Raw genomic sequence first — 13358 nt, 5'->3', positions numbered from 1 at the left:
GTTACTATTCTACATTTTCCTATTACAACATAATATTTTCCCAGGATTATAAATATGCAGACTAGATCAGATATCCATTATCCATAACTTTACATGAAGATGGAAATTGCTGATTTGTTCAAAATATCTAACCATCTCACCATAATACAGTGTTACCACACTCAGAAATGATAATGCAACTTCTAACAAATCACCACAAAATTTTAAGACTTCCTAGTTATTGTGATCATTATTAAAATACTGTAGAGTCCTGATTATTTGACCTAAATAGCACTGAAGGAGAGTTGGATAATCAAAAATGTGAGATAACATGGAAGACTAATGAAAAAGACGAGGGTAAATATCAACTCGGTTTACGATCTTATTATCAAGAAAATACATTGCAGCATCAAATGAAAAAATCTTACAAACAAAAATAGTATTTGACATAATAAAAGATGCACAGTAGGGAAGTGTCATTCATTCCACTACGTGCTGAGTTAACTTGATAAAATGGGGCTTTCTGACAGCATGTCAGACAAAATGGATTGTCTTATAACAGAATTTTTGATAATTGGGGCTCTACTGTAAATGGATCTCCAAGATCACTTTCCTTGTCAGACTGCATGATAATTCTAACATATATGCCATACATTAGAAAAAATGGACTTAAAAAATTGAAATGACTTGATAATATTATAATTCTTTTGTCCAGGTTACATATGATCCTAAAGAGTCAGACTCTCCATGCAGTTCATCCTACCCGGGGTTCTGCCAGCTAGGAGATCTCTCATCCCGTCATGGCATGCTTACAATCGCAGGAAGGAAGGTCAATGGGGAGAAGATGACTCGACGCCTGTTCACTGACCCACACCTTCCTCTCAGTGGTGTTGCCAGTATTATGGGGCGGACACTTGTGTTGTATGATGACAATGGGCCCAAAGCTAGAGGCGAGAGGTTGGCATGTTCCACGTAAGTTTCCACAGGGTCACACCTCTCAGTCAGGCAGAATTTCTCCTCACAACATTTTTGTCTGATTTCTGGAAATGTGGAACTACTTTCTTTCCCCTTCCTCATTCATTGCTTGATTGGAAGTACTTGAAATGTAGCAATTATGTCAACATAAAATGTTTAGATCCTGTATGTGCATTCATTGTAATGATTCCCACCCACCATAACATACTGTTACGTTAATTAAGCACTCATATTTTTATAGTCAAAAGTAAAATCAAGATAAAATAGGCCATGTTTATAGGTGTGTGTGCGTGTTTGTGTCCCTTACAACTTTGAAACTTGATATATGTGATTGTATATCTCATTTGCTTTTATAAGTTCACTGTAAACAAGATTTAGACTTAAAAGTAAAAACTTTTCTTAATTTATCGATGTACATGAAACTCTAATTTTCTGCTAATTCCACACAAAACTGTATCAAATTCTGATGTGAGGATTTGCCTAGATGAAAGACTCAACAAGCAGGTGGACTTAAGTTGATTTTGATATCAGTAGATGTAAATTTGTACCCAGTGTATAATGAAATGAAATAGTTTTCTTCTTTGTACAGAATATATGGAATCTATAGAAGAAAAGCAGTGGTTAAAGACTGGTATGGTAATGGAGAAATGACTACTGTGAGAGGGAAGATTGAGTTTTTTCAGCAAACTGAATATGATGTCACTGACATTGAGATTGATCTGGAAGGGCTGAATGACAACAGTGGATACCACATACACATGGCAAGCAGATGGTGATACAGTTTGTGTTAATAACTGCATGGTACAGAATCTCCTCCCTGAAAAGTTCATAATAATGTATCCAAAATATAATTACTTGTTTTAATAAATCTTGAATGTTTGTCAGTATGATCACAAAAGCCTACAATTTGAATATTTTGTGGAGTGGTTTTATGCAGTTTACATTTTCACAGATGAAAACACAGTCCTTGTTATTAGCAATGTTTAATCTACATGTTGACACAGGCTTTCTTTCTTCTTTGAGTATTTCTAAATAAACATTTTTACTACTTTCTAAAGTGTAAAGCATTTTTCTGTATGGTGAGGTATGACCCAATGATGTAGTATATCAACATTCACAAGTAGCTGTTGTGTTCCCTTCGCCTTTCTTTATTCTCTTCGATTTACCTGGTAGCTTATTCTTAAGTGAAATTAGAAAGCAATGGTAGTAGAGTATGACATATCTTTAGGTCACATTTCCATGTTATCATATTCATTATTTTAATATTTATAATTTCTTGTTTATTTCAGACACCTGTTGAAGGTCATCTGGAGTTCCCTTGTGAGGGCTCATCCTTGTATGGTCACTGGAACCCTCTGAATGTAAATTATTCCTTATCCCCTCTCCCTGGTATTGGAACAACAGATCAGTATGAAATGGGAGATCTAAGTGGAAAGTTTGGTTTGCTGAATGGGTTTGTCAACTTGGATGCAGTATATAATGATACCAAACTTCCCCTGTTTGGAACGCATGCCATCTTGGGTCGCTCTGTTATCATACACAAGAGAGAGAAGAATATGCGCTGGGTGTGTTCATCTGTTGAACGAGGTTATGCTCCAGGAGAAGCTCGGGAGCTGCGTGCCATAGCTTCATTCCATCATCCACTTGGCTATGCCTATGGTTTCATAAGAATGGTATGTACTGGTGCCAGAGGTTATGATTAGGAACAGATAATCGTGGAAATGCGATTTTAATTTCTGTCCCATGCCTATGCCATTTGTGGAGAAATGTATCTCCAGTTATACTGTTATTTCACTGTTAATACATGCTTATTTATAGTAGCTATGTTACAAATTAAATGTTTGTGTAAAGTCTGAATCCTATCTGTATTTTGAAATTTCTAAATTCAAGGGACTGACAGACATGTTTTTTATTGTGTTTATAACCAACAGTCAGCAAGCACTAACACTTCATTCATTTAATTCTTGCGTAAGTTTGTATAATTTTGTTGGAATGTAGTAACCATAGACTTGCGTTTATTTAATACTACCTACATGTCATTAACACAGCCTTCTGTGCAAAAGCATGTAAATCTCTTGTATATGATTAAGGAATCACTACAGCACAAACACCAAAATGCCATGCTACATATCTCTTGAATAAGGAACAGGAGTTTCAGGGGACATCAAAAAGCCTTCTTTCCTGGTGCACAGATTTCTGGTTCTATAAATCTTGTGTATTTTTAAACCTTTATCATACATGTATAGGGGATTCAAATCCCAGAACCAATGGACTACCAGGTGGATGTTTACTGCAGGGTTTGGCTGTGTAGTGCATGCCCAGGCAGGTCAGTTCTTTTGTTGTCCTAACAAAAGCTGCATATTTTTCAAAAAAATTATTACTATATAATTTCAGAACCCTATATTAAGAAGCACTAGTGTTGCTTCTTCTTCATAAGTTCATGTATCGACCACATTGTTATTGCTGATTGAAGAAAATTAAAAAATATGAGGTTGGGTCTCCTCCAGTGCTATAACATTCATACCACATTTTGTGAAAATTGGTCAACTTATTCCAAGGTTACAGGGGAAAAGGGGTGATGTTTTCGCAGCTGAGTACTGATAGGTTGACTAGAGTTGAATTGGTGGATCGTAGTGAATAATGAATGCATTGAAGATTTGTTGAAAGGATGCAGTTATGGTACTGTCCCAACATTTACCTGCTGGACCTGAGGAAGGCCATGCAAAGTGTCAGGCTATTCAGTCTTGGCCCAAATGTGGAACATCTTGAATATGAAGCAGGAGTGATTATTGGTGTTTTTGGCATCTTTCCATTTATCTGTCCATTCTGTTTCTGTTATTGTATGAATGTATTATATTTGTGGATATCATTTCATCAAGTGATCGATTTATTTTATGTATTACCTGGAACCCTAAGAATAGAACTTCAAAATTCTATTTTTATCAGAACTGTAATCTTTGACTATAAAACTCATATTTCATAATCAATGTACTTACACCGTCATTAATCTAGAGTTTTATAAGGACAATTTGGCATCATTCATATTGCTAATTCATATCATAGAAAGGGTGACTAGTTTAATGCTACCGCATCCAATTCTTCTCTAAGAATTGCAGTCTCACTGCATACTGGGTTGTACCAGTGATAAAGTGAAATAACATTTTCTTACTTAACAGTATTACGCAGCCTCTCTTTACTTCATTATTTTCAGACACAGCTGGTTTACAATGATGGCAGTAAGAGTGAAACAGTGATAGAAGTTAATCTGCGTCATCCTGGTAAACATGATCGGAATTTGGTAGGTATATAGTGTTTGATTATAAACAGTGGTTGTACCATGGGTAGTTATTTCTCCGTATAATAAAAAAGTAATGGCACTTGTGAGGTTATGTTAACACACTGCACCAACAGACTGCTGCACACTGATTTCACATAGTGCCCATTTCTGATGGGAGGTGACTCTGCCAACAATAGTACAAATTAAAGCCCCTTGTTGGTCATGACCAATAGATACATAACTTTGTCAAAGTATTTCCAACGTATTAAAATCCATATAACTGGGGCCAAAGATAAAAAATATGACAATGTAATTAGGAATATTGTTTACTATGAGCTTCTTAATTTATTATAATTCATAGAATACAAATAATTGTAGTATCTGGTCTTTAAATTTATTTTGTGATCATTTTCCCTTGTTCTTTGATCTGTGAATTCCTAAAGTAAGGAGAGGAAAATTAAGGGGCAAGTAAAGGGGGGTCAATGGTGGGTAGGTATGGAAGGGAAGTGAGCAAATGAACCAGGGGAGGAGCCTCTAGTTTCTTCACAGTTACAGAACATATAGTGTTGCTAGAGGGAAGTGAGTTAATGAAAATTAGCAAATTCATATGTACTCTGTTATGGCATAGTTATCTAAATATCTTCACATGTTGTAAAAGATTCATGCAAAGAATGGCAGAATGGTAGTTTACAGCCATTTCACATAAAAATTGCACAAAAGAGAGAAGCACTTTATGTAACTTTTTTATTGTCACTTGCATTTTAGTGGGTACTTAGGCTACTGAAAATTCATTATATCAAATGATATGTTGGATATTTCTCCATCTTCTATGACAAATTGCTATATGAATGTATTTTCTTATTGTTTTACCATTCAGGGCATTTTGTATGTTTCATTTCAGACTCGGGACCACAATTGGGCAATTTATGTTAATCCTGTGGGAGTTGATGCTACTGTGAAAGTACAGGACACTCGATGTGTGGCTGCTGGCTATCGCTGGAATCCATATTACACCCAGTTGGCAGATCCCCTGAATGTAAGTGATATACTTTGGATTGAACATCTGTGTAGAAGCATTACATCTTACAGAGGTTTAAAACCAAATGATTAGTGGAAGAATGAACAAGTGAGTTTTTTGTATGTGTGGTTGTGTGGACATGTGGATAGATGTAGACACACATGCAGTCTATTAGTATGTTTTCTTCATGTTATTTATTTATGTATATAAAAAGTAGGACTTGTCCTAAATCATTGGGTATTGGTTTGAAGAGGCGCAAAGAAGTGAATATCAAGAAGAAGTTAGAATTATTTTCCTCAAGTAACAATACACATTATAAGATCCACCTAATTATCTTTAAGTTTCAGGTAAATGTATCATGTGATTACAACTGATAGTCTGTGTCTGCTAGACTTACAAATTTAATAACATTTCTGTGGTAAATTAGAACATCTCTTAGAGTTTAAATCCTGTCAAACATGCTGATTATCATCAGTAACATTGCTGTATGTCCCATTTGGATTACAGCAAGGAATGTAGCATTATACATTGAAAGGAAATACATTATTATATTTGTTTTAGGATGAACTGTATCGTGAAGAATGTGGTCCAGACAACCCTCTTCGTTGCTATGTTGGAGACATATCTGGGCGTCTTGGAACAATCAATCTTGGAGACAGGAGACAAGTTTTCACAGACAGCAACTTCCCTTTAGGTCATTAATTTATATAAGATTAATCTAATTAGGTGCTGTTAATTATTGTAAAGCAGAACATGTAATTAGGACTGTCAACCAATTAACATCCTTAATTGATTAAGTATTTATTAGCCCTGTGTTTTAATTTAACATATTAGATACAGTACACACCATATTAATTACAATATCATGCCTTACACTTGTTGGTTATACTGCCATCATCAGGAGCAATACAATGCTTAAATGTAAACTGTTGCATTTATATCAGTCATGGTGATCCCTGTAGGGGTTTAGGCCCCTTGTTAAGATTTGTACACCATTAACCTGCAAGTTTAATATTACTAATATATTCATTCTTATTTCTGTTCTGGGATTACAATGAAATTAATGTACTTTAATATGATTGATGTTACATTTTTACTTGGGTATTTGAAGGTGTTGCTGTGCCTGAAATATTCTAGTACTTAGCTTGACTGAATATTCTGAAACTACTGTTTTAATTGTTAATTATAGAATAACAGAATGGAGCAAAGATGACACCACATCAGTTTCAAAAGAGCAATTTTGTGACATTTGTACTATGAGAAGGTGAAGGTAGCATTCCATGAATTCTTAACACTGACAGTGGATGGAGATGAGTGATCAGCTTCATCCACTTTATTCCTAAGGAAAGAGCCCCAGAGCTGTTCCAGATGTGGCTTCAAGGAGGAAAATCCTGATGTCACTGTCAGGAATTGAATCCCAGCCATCCAGTTTTTGGGATGTCACTGTATTGGCATAGCACAATGACAGTTGGTTTCTTGATATATATTCCTTCTGTACTTTAAATTTATGTTTTGTAGTAACAATTACTTCATGAGAAATAACATTTTCATGTCACTGATTATCCAGCTAGTGATATATGTACATTATAGCCCATTCTGTATAACCTGTTCTTACTATTTTATAGAGGGAGATGTTTCAGCAGTGGGGAGATCAATTGTGATTTTCAGCAAGGATCGGGGAGGAGAGAGGTTTGCATGTGCAAACATTGAGCCTGACAAAGACATCATAAAATATGCAAACATACGCAAACCACCAAGATTTGTTGTGTGAGTTCTTTTTTAAATTCACAAATTCTAACTTATTTACACTTACCTTACTGATTTTTCCCTTTGAATTTTAAAGAATCAGTACTGAAATTTGTATGATGAGGAACATATGAGTTCTGACAAATGAATAAACTGGACTCATTTTGTAAAAAAAAAAATGTATATTGTTACTAACCTTTAGTAGTGTCCATTCCATGGACAATATTAATGTAAGAACATGAAAATACTCCTCACATCCAAATTAGGCATATGTGTTAGATGTTCGAACATGGGTTCTCATTTTCATTGATTATATGAATTACAGGGAGTTCAGTGTGGGAAGAGGCATTGTATACTTCTCCAGTTAACAAGTTCTCTGATAAACAGTCCAAAATTAAGGTAGAACACTTTGTTGATTGTTTTGGAGGAATAGATTCATAATGGGCAATTCTTTTCAATTTGAAAATCATGGATCAGGATGGCTTTGACCACTGATTATGATACAAAGCTTTTTTCCCCCAAATTTATGTTTTTATATTTTAAATCCTGTTAAGTATCTTTTGTTTAACTGAGTTTCTATCATGTCATCAGTGATGTAACTACCATTTATGATACCGTGTCTTTGGGTATGCTCTTTGACAGGGTTTCCAGGAACACAATAAATAGCCTGTAGTAGTGCATATGTACCTAAAATCACATGTATCATGCAAGTTATAACTTCAGCTTTTCGTTCCAGGGCCCAGTTCATTGAAGATGTCAGAGAGGTTATGGGCCTCCCTGAATGGATGTTAACAGTTGACAGTCGTAAGACAAGAACCTTGCATAGTGGTACTTGTATCCAGTTTCTACTACATTTCAAAGGTACCTTGCATAAAGCGGTGGAGTACGAAATTTGTTCTTCAATTATGTTCATATTGAATTATTGTTTGTTTCTGATTTGGTATAATGACATCATCTACAGAGGTTAAACAGCATTAAACTAGAAATGGCAAGATATGAATGTTAAGTTTGAAATGACATCGTGGTCATGATCTGACTGAAAGCACTGTATTCATTCAAAGAGATTGAACAAGTAATTTATCTTTTCAGTTAGCATAGCTGTTGCCCAGATAATGCATAGTTGGGCACTTCCTAAATATCTGTTGTATGAGTTAATGCTGATTTATGTTATTAGACTCAACCCAAAAACTGATGCAAGAAATTAATGATAAATATTTGATACATATTGAACTGCCTCAGTCAGCTATTGACATCATTAGGCAGTTGCCACCCTTGCACCCTGCAATTTTGCAAATTTATTTGATTTACAATCTTAAAAGATTTGTGTATCAACCTAAAATATGGCACCTTTTCTCCCCAGTGGTCCTTCATCAGCATCTTCACTTACCCATATGTCCATTCCATTGTATCCTTTGTACAGTCAAGTGTTCTCTAATGTCCTGGTTTTGGATTTTATTCTTTCTTGTTCTTTGATGGCTATCTTCTGATTTCTAGCACTGTTTAGTCTGGTATAAGTTTACTGGCATTTCAGAGGTCCTTACTGCCTCCATAATCAGGGCTTTCAGATAGTTCCTGGGTTAAATTATGGATATTACCTCCACTAGTCCCTCTACAATTTATGGCAGTGTGTGAGTATAGTGTAACTTAACCTTTTTATAATGGGCATGAAAATTTGGTCTAAATTTGTAAATGATTGTCTTCTGGGATGTTGCACTCTGATGATAAAGGCAATAAGGACCTAGGAAACATTGGTAAGCTACCAGACTACACAGAACTACAACCCAGAAGACAGCCATCAACTGAAACATTGTCAATAATTATCACTTTTAATTATTTTTGTCCATTAAATATTAGTACATTTGTAATTATGGTATACAGGACCACTAGCCAATCAACTGGAGCAGGACTTCAGTCGGTTGCTGGCTAATGGCCACCTTGCATCCCCTAGTGTGTACAACCCAGGCTATGTGCCAAGCAGCAGACGAAAGACTCATCTTTCTTATAGACCCTGTGGATCAAGAGATCCAAATTATAAAAGTAAGGATATCTGACTATTTTAACTTGTTATTTTCATTTCCTCAATTCCACCGTACATTCTTGTTTTTTTTGTGCCTTGAAATTTTCCATTATTATAGGATATTGAAGATAAAAGGGTAAATAATTTCACAAATATGCTACAAAAATGTTTACTTTGGTTAAATTATTTTCCATTTTGTAAATAGTTCATTTCACAGTCATGTCTTATGGATTTTTATTGTATTGTCCATTTTCAGATACCAAGAATTGTGCTGTCACTGCAAAATCATGTATGGAGTTGGCATATTTTCTAACAATTCTTATCATAGTAAAATGTCGACCTATCGTGTGAACATTTGATTTATCCTAATGGAAAGAATATAATTGATTTTTATGTACTTTTTTGAATAAATGTTATTTATTTCAATGCATGGTTCAAAACATTCCAGTACAGACTGTACAGCAGCATATGCAGAACAGAATGGTTTTTTACAGGCTTAGAAGTTACTCTCTCTTTCTTTCTTTTTTCCTTCTTCTCTCTCTCTCCTTTTTTTTTGTGTGTGTGTGTGTGTGTTCTGTCTGACGGCAGGTCCATATGAACAGGATCCTTCCATCCTTTTCTCAGACTGGGACCTGTTCATATACGTTCTTGGCAGATGATCCAGAAGTGGTTTTCCATTGCCTTCTTCTGTGTGTGAATGGAGTAATTGTTGGGATGCCATGGAGAAACCGGGGAAGCCCCCGGAGGAAAACTCTGTTGCCTAGACCACGGCCTTGCCCAACACAAGTTATAAATTCGGGCACCGCCGGGAATCGAACCCGAGATCCCAGGATTACAAGGCCAGCGTTCTAACAGCTAGACCACAGTGGCAAGTAGAAGCTACTTGTTTATATATAAAGCTATCATCCAATTTGACAGCCAGAGGTAGTGACTGTTCTCTAGCAAATGAGAAAACAGAAAAATGGTTGTGTGATGTGAAGATTATCAAGGATATGAGGTGACTTCAGACCTTTACTTGCTAGCAGCTAAACTAATATAAAAGCAAGATGTTTTACAGATAAAAGTAGAAGAATCAGAGAATAATGAATATTAGAATAAACATGATATGTAAGCACATGTACTGCATATCATATGTAGCACTGCACACAGCTCAGATGTCAGGCTGCAGTTGATCAGCTCTGGTATTAATCCATGATCATCTCAAGGCAGACACTGGCTTCAGGACTGAGGGTCTTGGGGTGTAAACAACTGACTCACAGAGAGCAAATATATTAGTGATTACAAGGTCAGTAACTTTAACACATCTTGATGATACAGACTGTCGATGTCAAAGTGGGCCTCCCAATGGCATCTCAACAAACAGAACAGGAATCAGCTTTCCCAGTTGTAATCCTTGACCAACCAACTAAGTTCGTGGGGAAAGAGGAAGACATTTCAGAACTTCTGGACTAATTTACATGGTACTTACAGCTATTGGATGTGCCTATGTCAGCAAAAGCGTTGCTCCTACCCCTACATTGTCCACTGGACATCTATAAAATAACCAAAGGGTTGGTTGCTCCACAGTTAAAAGAGTCCATTCCCCATAGTGATAACTGTTTATTCTCTGTAAATACTAAACTCCAAAATATCTGGTTATAGTCTAAAGCTATAACTTTTACCAATAGTGTCAAAGGGAGGAGGAGTCAGTTCATATGCGAGTCCCAGAAGCTGAAATTTTTGCACCTTCATTGATCAAGTCCTCCAAGACCAATTTATGGTTGGTCCATTCTCTAGAGATGTTAAGACACTCTTAACTGGGGAAGATACCGCAATAAATGAGACTGTCAAAATCTGCAGATCAAAGGAAGCTGCTCAAAGTAAGGCAGAGTTATGGAGAATTGAGCATTTCTTAAGCGGCCCATCCATGTACGAGTCTGGCTTGCGAGTCCGGCTTGGCTCCAATTCAGCCAACCTCGTTTGTGGGTGGGGTATCACAAGCCGAGTCTGCTATGCATGTGTGGTGAAATATATCCGAGCCCGGCTCACGAGTCAAGCTCGCCGAGCCAGACTCGCAAGTCAGACTCGTACGTGGATGGGCCGCTTTTAGACAAGTGGGTTACATGAATCACATATGAGATATCTCCAGTCCAGATTATCTATATAGAGTCACAAGGGCACCCACATCCAAGATGCCATGATTAGAAAACGTTACTCTTGCTTGGAACATTCAACAGCCAGAGCGGAGGTGCACAAGATGTTATGAGGCACCTATGCTACTAAATTTCTAATGACATAAAAAGTTTAGAATTTCACCTACAAATGGACCTTCCATAACGGATTGATCAAGAACTAATTAATTTTTTTTTCCAGTTGTCCTACAAGTAATTCCATGTTGACAAGAAATGGACAGTGAGGCTTTTAATGTCTATCCACTTGAAATCACAAAACTGTTGAGAAATACCACTGGTTGTATTTATTGGCCAGCATCCATAAAATTCTTATCCAAAGAACTCAAATTAAATCATCCATGCTTCTGATTGAACAGACATGTAAGGAGACTCAGACTAAAGATATGAAAATATTATGAGAATATGACATAAGACATCTCATCACAACACCATAACAAATTTATTGAACAATCAACATCTTTGGACCCTCTTGTATCAAGTCTAAGGAAATCTTACCAACAATGCCAACTGCCTTTTGGAACAAAGAATAACTTTTGAAATTTCAAAATGATGTAGCTTAAGATATAGATTTTTCCTGTATATTTATGTGAAAACAGCTTGTAGTTAGAAAAAATATGTGAATTTATATATTAATATTGATTTTAGTTACAATGGAATCCATAAGTCATGAAAAATAATTCTGTCCCATTTTGACTCAATTCTAGCCCACTGTACACTCTGGGAGCCTTCAATTCCCAATTACAGGAATGTCCATTTGCCCTTCAGAAGTTATTTTGACAAGGAAGTGAATATGCTTTTAACATTTAACATTAAAAAATTGGCCATTTACTTTTGTAACTCTCCAGGCTGCACAACCAGAACATGGTAACAAAGACATATCTGATAGAAGCCATGAAAGTCAAAGAGTTGCTGGATAGAGTGGAACATTGTGATAAAAAATTTAAATCTTACAGAAGGAAAAGGTACTCTGTAGCATTGCACATAAATTACACTGCTCTGAACTTTGGAATAATGAAATTATAACATTTCACAGGTTTGGCAGTATTTAGGTGTTTTGGTACAAACCTATCCTGTTTTATCTAACGTCATTTTCCTATTCTCATCTTACACTTCATATATACCAGACTTCTATATTATCAGACAGTGTTACATATGCTGTCATGCCAACCAGTATTGACAGATTAAGAAGTAAAAGGTAGCACATTGCTGATATCAAATCTTAAGAAATGAATGTTAGCATAATCAAATATCATCTAGCAGTCAAAGAGAAAAGCCACTTGTTATTGCATTCCAACCAAATCTGTCCAAAAGACTTTTTAAAGGTTCTCTTCTGCTCCCTAATCCGTATGAATTTCATTTTTAATACTTGCAATGTAGGAAATGTGGTTGTTTGCATTCTGCAACATGTCCAATTTAATCGCTTTTATTCTTCATCAAAGTGTATTCTGATGTTTCTCTCATGCATTTCATTTAAGCAGCTATAATTCTCATTCTGTCTTTGCTCAATTGATTCAATTTCCCTCCTGTCTAAAAATGTTGGTAAGGCTATATAGTATTCTAGTGTTGATTTTATCGGAAGGCTGAAAATGAATAACCTTAACCTGAATAAAATGGACTATACGCCCATCACTAAACCCGATAATAGACGAATGAGTAACTTCCCAGATCCCACAACATTTATGTATTGCTTTTCAGTAACTCAATTATTAGGTGTATGTATAAACTCAAACAGTACACAGATGACCCAAGTTAAAATATGAACTTTTAAAATGTAGCTTCTTATTCTACGTACCTGTTGAGGTATATTTTTCGCATTTTCTGGGCTTTTTTGTATATACTTCAGTGTCGTAGCACTTCCAGCTGTTATGCTCAGTTTTATTTTCCTGATTTTATTTCAGTTACAGTCAATACAATGCATACATAACAAACATGCATCCATCTTGGAATTACCCATAAAACATTATTTCAGGTTTACAAACGTAACAGCTTTGAATATATCTTTCGTAAAAATTGTACATATGCATTGTTGCAAACATTGTTCAAATTTAATCTGCCCCTAATTCCATCTTGAATGTAATTGTTGTTCAATACCACTGATCTCTGCGAATTGTCTGCCGAATGGAACAGGATAGATGATTCGTCCTTTTTATTAGAAGATGAAGTAAGATCCATCCC

At 35.8% G+C, this 13358-nt stretch overlaps 1 protein-coding gene and 1 long non-coding RNA gene across 4 annotated transcripts in view; one reads left to right on the top strand and one right to left on the bottom strand.

The window, feature by feature from the left end:
• The window catches only part of Rsod (superoxide dismutase family protein Rsod), a 26398-nt gene extending 16960 nt beyond the window's left edge, over window positions 1-9438 (top strand). For all 3 annotated transcript variants that reach the window (XM_087340851.1, XM_087340852.1, XM_022081003.2), the window contains exons 9-18: window positions 695-951; window positions 1544-1715; window positions 2244-2627; window positions 4166-4252; window positions 5133-5267; window positions 5811-5943; window positions 6875-7016; window positions 7732-7856; window positions 8874-9032; window positions 9269-9438. In XM_087340851.1, coding sequence (XP_087196977.1) covers window positions 695-951; window positions 1544-1715; window positions 2244-2627; window positions 4166-4252; window positions 5133-5267; window positions 5811-5943; window positions 6875-7016; window positions 7732-7856; window positions 8874-9032; window positions 9269-9363 — 1689 coding nt within the window. In that variant the 3' untranslated portion in view covers window positions 9364-9438. The remainder of the gene's footprint in view (window positions 1-694; window positions 952-1543; window positions 1716-2243; window positions 2628-4165; window positions 4253-5132; window positions 5268-5810; window positions 5944-6874; window positions 7017-7731; window positions 7857-8873; window positions 9033-9268) is intronic.
• LOC110838127 (uncharacterized) overlaps window positions 6035-13358 on the bottom strand; it is a 20866-nt gene continuing 13542 nt past the window's right edge. Inside the window, exons 3-4 of the long non-coding RNA XR_015532700.1 lie at window positions 8383-13357; window positions 6035-6692 (exon numbers count right to left, since the gene is read on the bottom strand). This is a non-coding gene — a long non-coding RNA (uncharacterized LOC110838127). The remainder of the gene's footprint in view (window positions 6693-8382; window position 13358) is intronic.

The sequence above is a fragment of the Zootermopsis nevadensis genome, unplaced genomic scaffold (genome assembly GCF_977971745.1).
Source record: "Zootermopsis nevadensis isolate Lab colony 2312 unplaced genomic scaffold, Znev_1.0 Znev_ptg000061l, whole genome shotgun sequence".
NCBI classification, from domain to species: domain Eukaryota; kingdom Metazoa; phylum Arthropoda; class Insecta; order Blattodea; family Termopsidae; genus Zootermopsis; species Zootermopsis nevadensis.
The sequence above is the reverse complement of the archived record's forward strand: the minus strand, read 5'-3'. Positions and strand labels throughout refer to the sequence as shown.